Raw genomic sequence first — 17,693 nt, 5'->3', positions numbered from 1 at the left:
CTCAAGGAAAACACGCAAAACCAAAACATTAGAGGAGTTCATGTATCTATGTCCATGGTAGGCAAACCCACAGAAACCGAAAGTTGATTTCTAAATGCCAGAGTCTGGGGATAGGGAACAGTGAATGGGGCCAGGTATAGAGCTTAGTTTGGGAGATAGATGATAAAAAACATGTAAAATCAAATAATAGTGATGGTTGCATAACACTGAATATACTAAAAAAAACCCCACTTAGTGGTACTTTAAAAGGATGCATTTATTATGTGTAAGTTGTATCTCAATTAATTCCCCATTCCAAAATATTACTCAAGGAGAACAGGAGGCCGAGAAGTCCTTTCCATGGTACCTTTAACTTTCCAAAGTCCTTCCTTTCCTACACTGTTCTTTTCTTATCCCTCATTTACTTTTCCCTCTATGCCCTATCCATGAGGTATAAAGAACAGATACCACCAATCATACTTGGTGAAATGAAATGTTCCGAAGACCCAAGTTCCAGTCAGGGACAACGTGAGACAAAACAACACAGATGCCCTGGCTGCTCGCTGGACTGGCCAGTGGTCCTATGTAATCATTGGTGAACTGCTTTGTTTGTGAGCCAGGATCTCAGGTATCCAGGCTGACTCTGAACACATAATGCAGCTCCAGATGACCACAAACTTAGGATGGTCCTGAGCATCATGTGGAAGGGCTTAGATCACATTTTTCGGTTGTTTATTTAGTTTTAGTGGAGATCAAAAGCGGGGCTTCCTGCCTGCTAGGCAAGCACTGGTCCAACTGACTACAGCCCAGCTTCTCCACTGGTACATTTGGAAAGCAGCTTTGGGACTGTGAACTGTGCAGTCGAGGTTGATACCCAGCAATCTATAGTCTGAAACGAAGAACGTAACTTGGGAAATAATACTTTTATTCCACAAAGAAACATCTCTTAGCTAGGTGTGGCAGTATATGGCTATTATCCCACTGGAGAGGTCTGTCAGAGATTTGGATTCTAAGATCACAGTGAGTTTGAGACCAACCTAGGATATGTAAGATGCTATGCCAACCTCCATCCCTAAAAAAAAAAATCAATATTTAGAATAGTAGCTCAAGTTGAAGAGCAAAGATATTAGAGAGGACTGTGTTCTACAGAGCCAAGGCAAGACACCAAGAAGCTCAGAATGCAAGCAGGCTCACATGTGACTCTCACTGGGCTAGTCCCTGAATAGGCTTCTGAGTCTCTGGCTTGGGTCTACTGACCTCCAAATAGGTCTTTCTATTTTGTTTTAGAGAGAGGAGGGGAAAGAGGAATGGGTTGAAGGAGAGAGAGAGAAAAAAAGACAGACAGACAGACAGGAGTGAGCTTAATTTACCTTCAGGAGGGGAGAAAGTGGGGAGGGCTGGCCAGTTTCCCATTCAAACATACTGCCCCTGAACCAAATACAAAAAAAATTAAAAAGAGCAAGAATCCCTGCCAGGGAATTTTAATCTCACTCAGCAAGGCTAATTCAGAAACAAAGCCCCCTTCATGATGCTGAGCAACTCCAGGAGCTGAGGCCAAAGCTCTGCTGAATAGCATCAAAAAATGGCACATTAGCAGGAGCCCTCCTCAAACATTTGGAGATGATATTAGCAATGGTAATAGCCCTACCCCCATGGGATGCTTCTCCATTGCTTCCTGTGATGTAGGCTCAGCTAAGTGTGTGCCTCACATGATCATTCAGAACAGCATAACTTACAGATAAGCTAATGAGGGCAACGAGGCCACTGCCTTATGCAAGGTCATGGCTGTATACACCGGAACTGACTAGAAATCCACAGACAGGCTGGCTCCAAAGAGGGCACTTGTGACCTATTACCATCTACAGAGAGGAAATGGCCCTTCTAGGACATACAGCAAACAATATTAGCAGTCACTACTGTCCCATAATTTCAGTTTGATTTCTTTATTTTTCTGCATTTTCCTTTTTTTCTGCACTGTACATATGTTATACTTATAGAAAAAAAATCATATATCCAAGCCAGGTTGTCCAAGCCTATAATCCTAGCTACTCTACTATGAAGGCTGAAACAAGAGGGCCCCAAATTCAAGCCTACCTGGTCTCCTGAGTAAAATTCTATTAAAATAAAAGGGAGAAAAACAAACAGGGAAACCAAGTTCTGGCATGTAGCTCAAAGGTTCATTGCCAATTAGAAATTAGCCTTGTCCAGAATAAATGAAGTTTAATCTCTAACGTAGCCACATATACAGTGTACACACACACACACACACACACACACACACACACACACACACACACACACATGCAAGACAATGGCCTCTTGCTTCTTCTTGTTTTGAATCTGTGTGGGAAACCAGCTATGCATTGGTGGTGACTTCTATGTTTCACTGTATTGCATGCATTTTCAGTAACGAAACTCTGCCTTTCATTGTATTGACAGAAGTAAACAGGATTTTAAGTGGCTGGAAAAAGAACCTTACCACCTTTCTTTCTTCAAATCCCAGATCCCAGGACACAGGAAAGAAACCTCTGGATTTTCTCTCAATATTATGGAAGATTTGCTGATGGATTCTTTTTATCCTTTTCTTTTAAACGCTTTTTCTTCATTGTTTGAAAATTTTAGAGATGAATGTGCTCATATCTAACTCCAATTTTTTCTGCCAATCTCCACTATGTTTCTACCAACACATGCTACCTTTCAATGTCATGAGCCAGTTGTTTGTTTGTTTTGTTTTGTTTTTTGGGGGATTCTTTTTGTATTGGAATTTAAACCTAGGGTTTCCCACATGTTAACCAGCATTCTATCTCTGAATTCTTATCTTGAGACAGGGTCTCACTAAATTGCTCAGACTAGCTTTGGACTCAGAATAGAGGCCAGCAGGCCTTAAACATGTGAGTCTCCTGCCTCAGCCTCATACAGGCCTGTATTCCCAGGCTCAGAATATTCAATCATTTTTATTTGTGATATCTCTGGTGTTCTAAGCATAAGGTCCTGCACGGATTAGGCAGAAGGCAAGAGACACGCTCCACCCTCACCGAGAATACTTACAATATTTGATCCAACCTAATCTTAAACAGCTAATGGAAGAGAATTGTGTGTGTGCCCTATGGGATTACTGACTGCCTGGTTTCAGGTTAAAGTACACTGGAAAATGGTTTATAATAAAATCTCAACTGGGCAAGAAACTTAATTTCAAATAATCTAGGAAACCAAAAACCCTATGAAAATCTTTATCTTGATCAAAAAGAGAAGTATGAAAACACAGATACATCAGCCTTTAACACAATTTACTCCTGGGGTGATAGTACTGGCAGTAGATTAAAACAATTTCCCTTTTTTATAATCTTCTGACTGTTTTTTTTTTCCATAGGCATTATACTTATAACCCACATATGAGGACAGTTCCTAGAATTTGCTTAAACTTGGGAGTCCCAGCCCCTTTGCAACAGACCCCATGTGTCAGACACACTGCATTTATCTAATTCAATACACATCGACCTTTGTAGAAAGTAAATTCACAATTTTGCCTCAGTAGATGCTCTAGTAATTTAAGACCTCTTAGGAAATCAAGCTTTTGATGTTCTAAGTACCCTTGAGAAACCAAAAGGATATTCTGTCCCCAGCTCAAGTCTGAAATCCAAACTATAACTTAAAAAAAAAAAAGCTCAGTTTTGTCAGTCACATAAATAACTCTTCTAGGTCAATTAGCACATTTCAGTGTGCCAATTAGCAGAGTGGGATTCTCAAGCCTATTTGCATTGATGACAGCGAAGCTGTCCCAGCAACCCACATGGGGACAAGGTATGCCAGCAGAGAAGCTGCATCCAAACAACACGGAGACACTGTTTCAGAATGGCGGGGAGCACTCCTAACTAGACAGAAGCACTACTCAGCAATTCTGTTACGTCTGAGAGTGGGGAGAACTTCAAAAGAACCGCCCGGAGAGAGGAGGAACTGGGGAAAGGGAGAAGGGGTGGAAAAGGAAATGAATCTAATAGACCAACAAAGATACACAATAATGGGAAATTCTGATATTGAGATAATCATACACTGGAGGCTTTGGGCCTTGGAGAAAAAGAAGCTGGATGAAAAGGATCATTATCATAATTTGAGTAGAAGACAGAAGTCTGCAAATACAGACAAGCGAGGCTAGTGTCTTCTACTGGGCAAAGGGCTTAACCTTGTTTTCTAAGGCTGAGTCTCCGCAGCTCAGAAGACATTGCACTGAGAAGAAACTATCATGGGCCTTAAAGAACAAAAAGGAGAACAGGCAAAGAGGGCTAAGGGTGCGGACATGAGCCCAGTGCTTGGCTTTAGAACTGGCCTTCTCACTTCCACTAGGGTATGGAGCCAGGGTAGGTGGGCCTTTAGACCTCAAAGCTTCCAAAGCCCTCTAGGTGGGCCCAGAATCAGGCCAGTGGTTTGGCCAGGCTTGGAAATGTAGGGATCTCCCCATTTTTTCCACTGTAATAATTCTTCAGAGGGATGGCATACTGTGGAGTTTGGAGTGGGCCAACTGCCCCAAGTTATCCTGTACACTTTGAAGCCTGAGGGCCAGGCAGGAGCTAGAGTGGAGAGCAACTCAGATGGGGCTTCCTCTGAGTTCTGTACTGTCCGTCCACCCCAGTGGAGGAGAGGGGTGAAGCCAAATCCTGAGGAATTCCAAGACATGAAAGCTCTACAGAAAGAAGTAGAACAGTTTGCCAGGATGCTAAAGCAGAAGGGGGTCACCTTGGGGTACATCCAGGCTGATGTAGGGCTCGCTCTAAGGTGGTGTCTTTGGAAAGGTTCAACCAGATGATCGGCTGCCACTTTGAGGCCCCCTTGTAGTTCGGTTACAAGAAGTGTCAGCTATGACCCCTGCTGGAACTGAGGGTGAAGAAAGTCAATAATGAGATCCTTCAGAAGTACAAAGTGAAGATCCTAATGCAGGCCCACAGGAGAAATCAGAGGAGAGCCGAGAACCACATTTAAAAAAAGACCCCAGATAACATATTCCTGTAGTGTCCAAAGCCTACTGTGCAGCAGATCAGCATCATCCATAGCAGCTGGAAGTAGAGAAGGTTATAGCCCAATGTGGTTCTGCAACTGCCGGAAGAGCAAACGATCAAACTACTCCCAATGAGAGGAGGATGAGGCTTCAGGCTCTCTTTTTCCAGGAGGCCTCTCTATCCTTTCCTCTGCCCTCAGGGCCCAGTTTTGGTGGTCCAAGCTATGAGCACACCCACTTCACCATGTTGTACTCTTTGGTCCTTTTTCAGAAAGACGAAGCCTTTCCCTCTGTTCCTGTCACTGCTCTGGTCTCTCCTGTACATTCAAACTGAGGTTTCAGCCATGCCCAGGGAAGAGGGGGGCAGAGGGAAGAGGGGAGAAGAGAGATAAAGAGAACCCAGAGCCTATACCACCAGAGTTTTGGGATTATACTCTTGGTTTACTGATGAGGAATAGGAAGCACAATGGGTGAGGGACAGGGAGTGTTGAGGGAGGAAAGATGAGTTCAGTGAGGTCATTGATCATAAGCCAATCACTCACCATTTTGTTCTTAAATAAAGGACACCAGGAAGGAAGGAAGGAAGGAAGGAAGGAAGGAAGGAAGGAAGGAAGGAAGGAGAAAGGGAGGGATGGGAGAAAGGAAGGAGGGGAAGGGAAGGGAAGGGAAAAAAGAAGGAAATCTCCCTACTAGAATATAAAATCCAATTACACAAGTTTTGAGAACCTGACTAATCTAGCCAGTGGTCCCATGAGGTGTTTCCTCTGTTTAAGTAGCAAAAGGACATGCTACCGTAAAACACCTTGAAGATGCTTCATCTTGAGCTGGATCCTAGCTATAAAGAGCACTTACTTATAACTTGGTCCATTGGAATAGAGGTCCTTCTTTTAGGCTGTCAGCTTTGAAGACAGAAAAACCCATTGAACTGAAAGTGGAACTTTCTAACTGGTCTGCAAATCCCGGTGCCAATCAGCCAGAGGGCAGAAGAGTTCACATGGAAATTCACTGATGACCTCAAATCCTTTAGCCGACTGTAGCAAGTGACTCCCTCCAACTCCCTCTCACCCTGTCTTTATGTACGCAAGTACATTTATATATATGTCATAGGATGGGTGCACCACTAATTAGTTCCTTTTCTTGCTTTCTCATCATTGCTAATGAGGAAAAAAAGATTAAGAAGATAAAGGGCCAAGAAGGAAAGGCAAAAGAGAAGTCAAAGCTACTTTGCCTGCCTAATTGGATCATCAGGCTTAATGACGAAGTTCCAGCCTTCCTGTGTCTCATTTAAAGTCAATCTGAACTTGACCAACTGCCCTAAAGGCCAAAGTTGCTCAGGAGGAGCCCCAACTACACAAAAGAGCCGGGGTAAACCCGATTGCAAAGACAAGTGAGATGGAGATGTGAGCTGTGTTCGGCTTTATTTTAGACGGGCTTGTGTGTGAAAATGGATTTGGGTGGCTGGAATCACTTCCTAAAAGAGCCTACAAAAGAAGTTTCAGCAACAGGTAAAGTGATGCATACTCTTGATAAGTATTTCTTTAGAAAGCACCGTGTATTGTCATAGCAGATCCATGGCATGCCAAGGGGGAGGAAAGAAAGAGATGAGGGGAGATAAACAAAGAGAGAAACGGAGGAAGAAGAGAAGAAAAGTGGGAAAGGGTAGAGGAACAAAACCAGGGATATTAAAAAAAATCAAAGGGTGTCAGGAAAGAAACAATATTATCTGTATAAGATAGTACAGGCATCATGGACCCCTCCAGGTCCTCTGCAACCTCCTTTTATATGCCAGAGATCTAATCCCTTTTATCTTAGAATGTGAGTATTATTTGGAGACAGGGATTTAAAGAAGAGATTAAGGTAGGCTACTAGAATGCACTAGGACCCAGTGTGATGGATGTCGTCATAAATAGGTGACCACACTAAGAAATCAGAACAACAAACGTAGGATGGCTACCATCTTCAAGCCAAAGAAAGAGGCCTAAAGAAGCCAACCCTGTTGGCATCTTGACCTTGGAGGTGATAATTGAACTTAGCCTCAAAAGTTGTAAAGATTAACTAAATCCACTCAGGCAAAAGAGTTACAACAGCTCCTGGCACAAAAATGGGCACTCAACACAGTGGCAACTGAGGTTGCTGTCTCTGTGGTTACTGATAACAGACTTAGGGAAACATCAGGAGACCTGGTGAGACCCACTCAATTGCTATTAACAATAGTGTCTCAATGAGAACCTCTCCAGCAACTTCCTAAATGCCCTCAGGTGTGTGGCCAAGCCTCTTGGGGCTTTCACTCCCCTTCCTGTGCAATGGTATGGAGTCTTAACTTCTGCCAAGAGCTCAAGATGCTACAAGGAAAACAGTTCCTGGGGTTTCCCTGGGGACAGAACTGCAAGTGGCAGAAGCTGGTTTGGTTAGCCAGAGCTCTGGACTGACCACCTTCAAACTCAGAATCACTGGCACCATTAGTTTAGGGGATGATTTTCTGAGGGATCCTGCTGTACAGGTCCTGGTAGCTAAGAGACCTGAAGAAAATTAAGACAGTAGCTCTCTGTCACCCAGCTTCTCCTGGGAGCTGGAATATGGTGAGGAGAGAGATGGGACAAGAGAGCAGCGATCCTTTCCCAAGCCTTAGCTGTTCTTACAACAGGCAGAGAACAGCTCCAGTTCCACAGCCCTGAGCCACGGCCAGTAATGAGCAAGGGGGTACAAAGCCAACTTTTATTTTTCTAAAGTACCGATTTAATCTGTTCATTTGGGTTATCCGTGCCATTCTATGATACATGATGCCCTCTGTTCTGAAGACCAAGGGAGGAGCGTCTTGTGGTTGTTTAGTGCTGTGTTCTCCCACTGAGCTACACTTGAAAGCCCAAGGCATGAGGTCTGATTCTAGAATTTAGCAGGTGAAGTTACATAAAGTCTATTGTGAGGGTCATAGAAGTGAGAACAATAGTGCCTATGATGTAAACTGTGCGGAGCCATGCTATCTCACAGGGAACGCCGATCAGAATGAAGGCTCACTGTTCAATCAGAAACAGCACTGCCTGCCACCTCTCTTTCACACAAGCCCAGACGGTTCACAGAGAAGGTGCTTTCAGGCTCCTTGGAGGAAACGGTCTAGGTCATCTAAACTAGCATCTAAGTAGATACAGATACAATAAGTCTGTGGTGAGGCCTGACCATCGTTTCTAACAAGCAACACCCAGTTGATGCTTAATTTTCGGCCACACCTTAAATTACACACTTAGAGTAACTTAACTGAATTATGAGTGCCTAACATATGGATTCTCTAGGAACAGCCTGAGGAGCATCGCTTTGTTGGTTTGCTACTGTCCTGTCAATCAATTGTTCTAGGGGGTGGGACAAGCGTCTTCTTAATTTGCCTGTTTCTTTGTTTCACAGCACCAGGGATGGGAACCAGGATCTTGAATATGCTAGGCATATTCTAGTACTGAGCTAAAACCACAGCCCAGCTGTCTAATAATCTGATGGGTCCAGAGCACAGTGAAAAGGTTCCAAAATTATTGCTTTAGGTGAACTTTTCACTTTTAATTTCTACTGCTATATTATGTAAATCTAGAATAGCACAACTTACACTATTGAGGAATATCTGTGGAGGGAAGATGATTACATTCTTCAGAAAGGGCAGTGTGGCCTCATTTTAGAATTGAGAGGGTCAGACTCCGATCTAAACTGCCACTTACAATTCAGGTGACATCCTGAATGTCAGTTACTTCCTCTGTGAAACAAGAGGGGCTGTAATAATTGTTCTACCTCCCCTCTCTTACACACACACACACACACACACACACACACACACACACACACACACAGAGAGAGAGAGAGAGAGAGAGAGAGAGAGAGAGAGACCCTGTAAACTACAAAATTATATCCAAAAGAGAAGTTTTACTTTAAGAGTTAATCTATGATGTTCATCTAGAAGACAAATTTAAGTCACAAAAGCATAAAACCAGACTACCCATCTTTATAGATAATTTTTTCCTAGACTTTCAATAAATGGCTCATTAATTTCCCAGGAGCCCCACATGTATGCGTCTAGACAATCTGCTATGCCTTCAGCCTTGTAGTTCCTGCTTCTCCCAAAGGTGGAGGAAGTGGCCTGCTCTGCCCTGTGGATCTGGGTGGATGTAGAAAAACATATGCTTGCTCAAGAGGTTCCTTGGTAAAACAGACAAGTTCTGAAGTCCCCTAGGATGTTATTCTACATCACTGTGTCCCTTAAAACATCTAGAAGTCTCAGCCTATGGGTGTGTGGTCCTAGATCCATTTCATTCCATCAAATCTGTCCAAGTTCTATATAAAGTTTTGGTTTTTCAAGTTCTGTTTTTCTAAACCCTTGCTGTAGCTGAAGTGTAGCAAACTTCTCACAAGCCTCTATCAACTCCAGTCATGACTGTGTCAAACATCAGCCTTAACATACACATATTCAAATCATATGCCTTTAAGGGCAACGAATCAGGAGAAAGGTTGGCTAGGACAGGAGTTAGATGACTTAGATGTTGCATTGCTGGAAGACACTACTTACCAGCCGGGTATTTACCACAGGAAAGAGCAATGCCAGAAGAGCTCCATTCAACATGTGCATCTGTAACCTGGAGGAGAAAGAACATCAACAGGTCACGACGGAGAAGAAAATGTTTGAGATTGAGCTAGGCCATGTGGGAGAAGTGACCCTCTGGGGAAAACAGACCAAGAGCTCACCCAACATGCGAAGTCAATAAGTATATGTTTATGCTTATTATCTGGAACACATACTGCCTCCAAATCCCCAAACACTTTCTGAACACACTTCGGTTACAACAGTTCATTGTATACCAAGCTCTGTGCTTCCTAAACATTTAAGTCAGCCCCAACCAATGACTCTAAGTGCTGCAGCATTTGAAACCAGGAAGTGCAACACCTAAGGACTCGGTATTACTCCAGAAGCCTGTCTATTAGCTTCCAGGGATACCTGTGAGGAACTATCTAGAGTAAGGTTAACTTGAGAATGCCTGGGGACTGTCAAAATTGGGTTAGCTGAGGTGGAAAGACCCAGTGTGACTGCAAGCACAGTCTTGCTTGCCTCCTAGATGCCCAGTTGAGCGTACAGAGCCTTCCAGACAGCTCGCAAGCTTGTACTATCCTTTTCTGTCCAGGTCTTTGGTGACAAGACTGACTGTGCCTCTGTAAACAAGCAATCATTCTAATAAACCAACCCCTAGGCGCAGGATCCTAGCCTGCATAAAACAGAGATGCAAATATATTAACTTCCTGCTCCTTGCTTCTGCCTGTGGATAGAATCTGACCAGTTCTCTCAGGGATGGGCTGTCTTGACTTCCCTACACTGAGGGACTATACCATGGAACTGTGAGCCAAATAAACCCTTTCTCCCTTAAGTTCCTTTTGTCAGTGTATTTTAGCACAGCAAAGAAGACAACAGGATCGGCAGTATGATACAGCCTGTTTCCCTGATCTCTCAGCAATGACTTTATTAGTTGCTACTCAAGGTAGGGTGGGCAAACAAGGAAACACTCAGGCTTTCTCTGATTTAGTTTATGTATGCTTTCTGGTAGCTTAAAAGCCAAGCAATGCTAGGACACTAGCTTGGTGGTAGAACACTTGATTAATCTAAACGATGCCCTGAGTTCCACCGCTAACATTACAGAGGAGACACAGAAAGGGAGGGAAGACAAGCGGAGCATCAAGTAATGATAGCGTTTCCCAGTCCCAACACCGGGCTTATTAAAATGCACACTGCACATCCTTCCCAAGTCAAGAACAATTAACCCAGGAACAAACCCTTCTTGTGAGGACTCTGAGGAGGGATTCAAGCAGCTTTCTTCACCATTCCGAGCACATGGTTCTCATTTGAGAGAGAGAGAGAGAGAGAGAGAGAGAGAGAGAGAGAGAGAGAGAGAGAGAGAGAGGCTGACTAAGAATGAGTTTGTTCCTGCAGAACAAAAGCTAATTTGCTGGGTCATGAACAACCATCCCTGAACTGTTCCTCTCAGACACACAACAGTAAAGGCACTAGTCAAGTAAGACACAGCTGAGTAAGATGTTAGACGACTTGAGTCTCAATGTCTTTCTCCCCCACACCCCACGCACATCCCAGGACAACAGAATATCTTGAAGACTTCAACTAGGTGTGTCCTTTGGCCTGTGGGCTAAATGTGCTCTGTGCAACTAGGGATGTGGCACAATAAAAACTCATAAGCTAAAAACAATGATGGCATCTTTGCTGTTGTTTCTTTAACGCAGCTGTGTGGAATTCAAAGAACTCTGTAGATGCCAACATTGTGTTACAGCGCCAAATGTTTAAATACCTGCACCTAGACATTTGGCTCCTCTCACAGTTCACAAAAGTGGCCCGACAACTAAGTTCAAGTGCTGGCCACAAGACAGCACAGAAGCCCTGAGCCTCCTTTTCATCCCTGCCAATCTATTTCTTCCTGCTATTCTGTGTCCCCAAGCCTCAACGATGGTGACAATGTGCACCTAATCCATTTCGGGAAAGTATGGAATTAACTGCTTAATTCTGATAACAAATTTCTAAATAGGCACTGTGACTTTTCTACCATTTTGATGTGGAAATCAGGTTCATTTAGGAAAGTTAGGTAATCTGGTAAGTGACAAGACTCATACCCAGATCTGACATCAGACTTCAAACTCCCATCATTCTTGCTGCCTTTTTTCAGTGCTTTCCTCTTTTCCAGAGAAGTCTAAGATGCACCTCTGCCTTTCCTTTTGCTTCAGGCATCTCTTTACCTCCTGTATCATCTGCCCTAGGGTCAATCTGACTTTGAAGGTGATTTTTGGAAAGACTGTCTAGACACACAGGTTAGTAGGAGTAGACAGTCTGAAGCAGTCTTGGTCCTTTTACCTCAGGCTGATCAGCTGAGTTTTCAAAGGGCTATCCAGACACCCTGTGCTCTGGAAAACTGATTTTATCTAGGTCTTGAGTTGACTCTGGCCTAACATTGCCATTTCTATGACAGCCACAGCATAGATTCATGCCGGAAGAGGAAAAGCCACCTGGATGATCCATGTACCACTAAAATCTAGAGCTAGGCTCTTCTGCTGACCTCAAAGGCAAGTTGACCTTTGTATAAGACCAGTGAGACACTTAGGTATCAAAAGATATAGGGATGGAGAGTAGATTCCAATGACCCATGGAAAGACAGTATAAAGAAGAAAAAAATTGAAATCAAAATTCAAAACATTCCATATAAAGGCAAGCCTTGTTTGGAGTCCTCAAAATTCAGCTATAAAAATTGTGTGGGCGGAGGGTAAAGAGCAGATTCTTACATTTAATACATAAAAATGACTTGTATAAATAATACAAAAATATTGAACATGGGAAAATCGCTGGGCTAATTATTTAAATATATCTTCTTAATTCAATCATCCTAGGTATTTGTTTTTTTATTTATTTGTTTTTCTCAAGACAAAGCGTAAGTGTTGGAATTAAAGGTGTATAAACACCATGCCCAGTTTACCTAGTTTTTATTATAATAATCATTATCATCATTTCATAACTGAGAAACCAAAACTTCAAATAATTGACAACTTGCCCAAGATCACATCTGTGAATCAAGATTCAAACCTACATTTTTGACACTGTACTTGTCCTAAATCATTAGTTGCTATTTGTATTATAATCAGGAAGAGCTGTCTTATTTTTTTAATATTTTAATTATTTGTGTGTGTGCAGCCCTGATTTATGCACACACACACACACACACACACACACACACACACACACACACACACAGAGAGAGAGAGAGAGAGACAGAGAGAGAGAGAGACAGAGAGAGAGAGAGAGAGACAGAGAGAGACAGAGACAGAAACAGAGAGACAGAGACAGAGACTGCCTATTACCTTTCTCATTAGGGAATATATGCCGCTTTAGAGGGTTGGTCTTAGAAACAGAAGGGCTCTGTTGTGGGCAGGTCTTTGATATGTAACCTAACCAGTCCAAAGCTATGCTTCCTCTATGTACACTCCTCCACCTTAGCAATCCCAGGATCAGGTGCCATACAACTAAAATCTACCCCTAAAGCATTCAAACTAGTCAAACCTGAACCCTTTACCCAGCCCTGCCTCATCTTGCCTTTCCAAAGCCAACTCAATGACAGCGGCCTAAACAGTCCCTTTGCCTCTGCCTTCTTTTTTTTTTTTTTTTTGTTCTTTTTTTCAGAGCTGGGGACCGAACCCAGGGCCTCGCGGTTGCTAGGCAAGCGCTCTACCGCTGAGCTAAATCCCCAACCCCTGCCTCTGCCTTCTTGATTGCTTCATCTTGAGGTCTCTTCCTTGTGGCTCTACTTGGAGTACTAGAGCCAAATAAAATAGACTTTGTTCTCTTCAGCTTCTCTTCTATCTCCTCTCACTACACCTGACTAGCCACCTTGTAAATGAAAATACAAAAGAGCAATTGCTATCTGTTAGACCCTTTCTGAATAGTATTGTCTACCACACTCCTACCAACAAGAACTGCAATCTCAAAACCCTTTTTAGTATATTTTATAACTCTTTACATTTGTATGTACTCAGAAATTATATACAGAAATTATATATTTTTATGCTTCTGTTATATATGGAGAGTCACAGATATTATATGATAATAGTTCTTGCAAGTTATGCTTTTACTCAACATGGCTTATTCTAATTACCTCTGTTAATACATGCAGATCTGCCTCATCTGTTCTTATACTGCTGTATGCAGCCTTTTGAGAGGGACAAAATATCTTTGAGATTTATCCCTGGTGTTAACTGTATCACTAAGCGACTCCTCTTTGTTACTGAGTGGTTTTCCAGGTGTATACGATCTATTTATTTTTTAATTTAAGGGCACTTAAATTGGTTCTATATTCTTTTAGTCCACAGGTTATTTCTCCATTATCATATTCAAAAATACAAATTTATTCTCTCACTAACCAGATATGTTGCGATTTACTTTCTATGATTTATATTACTGGTAAAATAGACCTATTCTAGTGTAAGAGAGTCCAGGGATCTTCTACACTGGCCTTCTATTTCCCTAAGCTCAGCATCCGAGAGCATTCCATTTTGGTCAGCAGTTTAAAGTCCCACAGTACATGCCTGTCATATAGAAAGGAAGGCTACATTGATGTGTATTTTAGGATTCATATCAGAAAGCATAACAAATGCTAAATCTCACTCAGGACTTGCATGTGTTCATTCCGTTTTGATACACTTCTTGGAAAGTTTCAAATTTTTTTTTTCAAAATGAAAATGGGAACATTAAAAACATGATTTTTTTAAAGGTGATAGGTACAGGAGAAAAGTTTAGGTGGCTTTGCCTGTGGGTTCAAAGACCATTCCCCTGCTTTCAGCCAGTGGGTTCCCCACTACCTTGTTCTGCACCAAGTAGGGATATCTAAGGGCAAAGGTTCCAGAACATTTCCACCTCTTATGAAATTAACATAAGCTTCCATCTGGAAAATGCTCAACTGATAAAAGGGGCTACTTAGCTGAAAGTAATTTCCATTCTCAAATTCTACTTATCTAAATGAAGGCAATTTTCAATCTCAAAGTCTAAAAGTGAGGTGGTGGGTGCTAAAGACAAGGATAATGCTATGTAATATTAGTAGCACTTAGTGAGTACTTAGTCTATGTTAGCTCCATGCTAAAAGACTTCCAGAGGTCAGCTCCTCCAATTCTTTCCAGTGTTCAAGGTGTGAGTCACATTTATACATTCCTTACAAGTGAAGGCACAGAAGCTGAACCTTTCATCTTCACTCAGGATGAAAAAGCAAGGACCAGAAACACACATATAGCCCAGGTCATGAAATTTCCCTGTGCTACTCAAGACTCCTTCAATATCTATCTAGCCAAGAAAAGAAATGCTAAGTTAACAGGATGTTATTTATACACTCGCTATATTATATTAGCTGTACTATATTATGATACATTATTCATCCAAGTAATAGATATTTATATGGTCATTAGAAATAATTGTTTGAGAAGCTTTAATAAGAGAGGGAAACAGCTATAGTATATAAACTAAAATATAGAACTAATTGTGGTTACTAACATTCATTTTGTTTTCCTTGTTTGTTTGTTTGTTTGTTTGTTTGTTTGAAACAGGGTCTAATAGCCCAGGACTGGCCTTGAGCTTGTTATATAACCTGATCCCCCTTATTTAACCTCCTTGGTTTGTGTTATAGGCATGGACCACCATATGTAGCCTATCAGCTTTTAAAACATTACAAAGCATAAAGAGAATAATCATGATTTTTGAGTGGATGCATGACAAAAACCGGAAGGAAATTATATCATCCTACTAACAGAATTACCTGTTACTCTTACAGTTTTATTTATTTATGAAATGTTTCATTTCTTTCTGTACAATAACCACACATGACTTCTCTAAAAATAGAACATCTCCACTTTTTCATTCCTTCAACATACTTTACCCAAATCTTATTAACCTGTATTGTTCTTTAAAAAAAAAATTACATAACAGAAGAGAGTCCACACTTGGCTTTCGCAAGATGGAATAAGTTGTCGGAGTGGTAGCATTTTCTTTTCCTGAAGATGATGAATCCCCAAACAATATGTTTTCAAGCACAGCTACATAGAAGGAAGAAAAGGAAGAAAAAAGAGCAATCCCTACTCACAAATCGCTTCCTAGGAGACTGGTAGAAGACAAAACTGAATATGCATTTTGTGGACACGGGAGGGAAGAGAGTCCTATAATTACCTGGAAAGGTCCCCCAGTCCTCAAAGCATTAAGGAAAGAACGTATTATGAATATAAGCAGGTTCCAGACAATTAATTAGGTACTAGGAAAGCAGGTACCAGACTATCACACCAAAGAGGAAATGGTTTCCCTGAAATTTTCTTAGGAGACTTCTAGGTATCTAGTCTCCTTCCCCTTTAAATGCATGGTGTTCACCCGTACAGCTTCTTCTCCCTTGCCAAGACCAAGTCTTAATAATGCTACACAGGGCAAAGGCCATCTTCTAAAAACCTTTCTCAGTAATGAGTCCAAAGCTAAGCTCGAAATCAGCCACCTCCACGGCAAGTGTTTAAAAGCTGCTCCTTTAAAACACCATTTATGACTCCAAGCTAGTTATAGTCCCAAATCTCTCACGTTACACAGAAGCTCATCTGATGAGCACAGAAAAACAGTGCTAATACATTAAGGTACATCAGCTTAGGGCTGTGGCTACAGCTCAGTGGCAAGATGCCCGATTCCAAAGCACGAAGCCCTAAGTTTAGTCTTTTAATACTATCAAGCGGGAGGGGAGAGAGGTGGAGGAGAGGGAGACAAAGAAACAGAAAGAGGGACAGAGACAGAAAGGAAGAGAGAGGTGGGGAGGGCAAGAAAGGAAGGAAGGAACAAAGAAGCAAAAAGCAAAAGCAATAGCTTAGAAAACCAGCGGGTTCACCCCAAATCCATCTCACAGTGTCAGGGAAGTTATGGATATGTGAGGCTTACTGGAGGAAGACATACGATTCAAAATTCAATACTTCAAAACTATTTCATTCAGAGAGTACAATAAAGTGTAGGTGGGATCAAGAAAAGAGGGCGCCGCCAGGCCACAGAATTATCCTAATGCCATGTGGCCCAAAGGTCAATGGGGTGTCAGTCTTACAATGCCATGATCACATGTCGGGCTGTCCTAATTCTTTCCCTCACCCGCCCCCACATTTGCCTCACCTACCTTGGCTCATACCTGGCCTACAGTCCTCTCTCCATCCAGCCGTGCACCTCTGCTCCCTGCGGCACAGCTGAAATTTCATCTCCTCTCATTCAAAAGCCTCCCGGACTGAGTCAGCAGATACTTATGACCAGATAATCACACTTTCATCACAGCTCTTCTGCTTTCTATGTGCTCAGGAAAATGAGCAGCTTTCAGAGTTTCAGAGCCAGGCAGGGGGTATACCATACACAGGTTTCCCGAAGCAGAGGTTGGTGGTAAGCTTCCTGCTACCCACTTCCCTTACACAGGATGGGTGGAGGAGTTTGTAGTCATTCAAATTTCACAGCTCACACGCTTAGGGCTCGAGCTTCCCTGCTCTTGGTGCGCATTTAGACAACCCCTCACATAAAGTAGTGAGTGCTCACGATGAAAGGAAACTGTCAGATCATAAACTGAAGCTGGGAAAATCTTAGCCACCATTCCCTTTTCCACCCATTCCATCAAGATATCCCAAAAGAGAAAGAGCAAGTTCTACATGGCCAGATTCCCTAAGAAGCTCCAAGCCCATCATGAGGTCTGAAGGAGCTGAAGGGGTTTGGAACCCCATAAGAAGAAGAACAATATCAACCACCCAGACCCCTCAGAGCTCCTGGGGACTAAACCACCATCCCAAGAGTACACAGTAGTGATAGACCTATGACTCCAGCCGCATATTTAGCAGAGGATGGATGGCCTTGTTGGGCATCAATGTGAGGAGACGTCTTTGGTCCTGTCAAGGTTCGGTGCCCCAGTGTAAGGGAACACCAGGGCAGAGAGGTGGGAGGGAGTGGGGAAGCACCCTCATAGAAGCAAAGAGAGATAGTGGGTTTCTGGAGGGGTAACTGGGAAAGGGGATAACATTTGAAATGTAAATAAAAATACCCAATAAAGCCAGCAACCAGCTAACCAAGGTAGCACAGCTCCATATGTCCCAGCACCTGGGGGGGCTGGAAGGGGGTTGGCGGAAGTGTCACTTGAGCCCATGCATTCTAGGCCAAACCATACGAAGAAGGCAAAAG

General features: G+C 42.6%; 1 protein-coding gene across 8 annotated transcripts in view; it reads right to left on the bottom strand.

Moving 5' to 3' along the window:
- Tmem164 (transmembrane protein 164) overlaps window positions 1–17,693 on the bottom strand; it is a 160,590-nt gene that overhangs the window by 59,650 nt on the left and 83,247 nt on the right. For 7 of the 8 annotated variants that reach the window (XM_008773428.4, XM_039099940.2, XM_039099941.2 and 4 more), the window contains one exon: window positions 9,510–9,576. The exons of the other annotated variant lie outside the window; for it this stretch is intronic. In XM_008773428.4, the coding sequence (XP_008771650.1) occupies window positions 9,510–9,569 (60 nt within the window). In that variant the 5' untranslated portion in view covers window positions 9,570–9,576. The remainder of the gene's footprint in view (window positions 1–9,509; window positions 9,577–17,693) is intronic. 8 annotated transcript variants of the gene reach the window in all.

Source organism: Rattus norvegicus, chromosome X (genome assembly GCF_036323735.1).
Source record: "Rattus norvegicus strain BN/NHsdMcwi chromosome X, GRCr8, whole genome shotgun sequence".
Lineage (NCBI taxonomy): Eukaryota > Metazoa > Chordata > Mammalia > Rodentia > Muridae > Rattus > Rattus norvegicus.
This window is presented reverse-complemented; position numbering and strand designations above follow the sequence as displayed.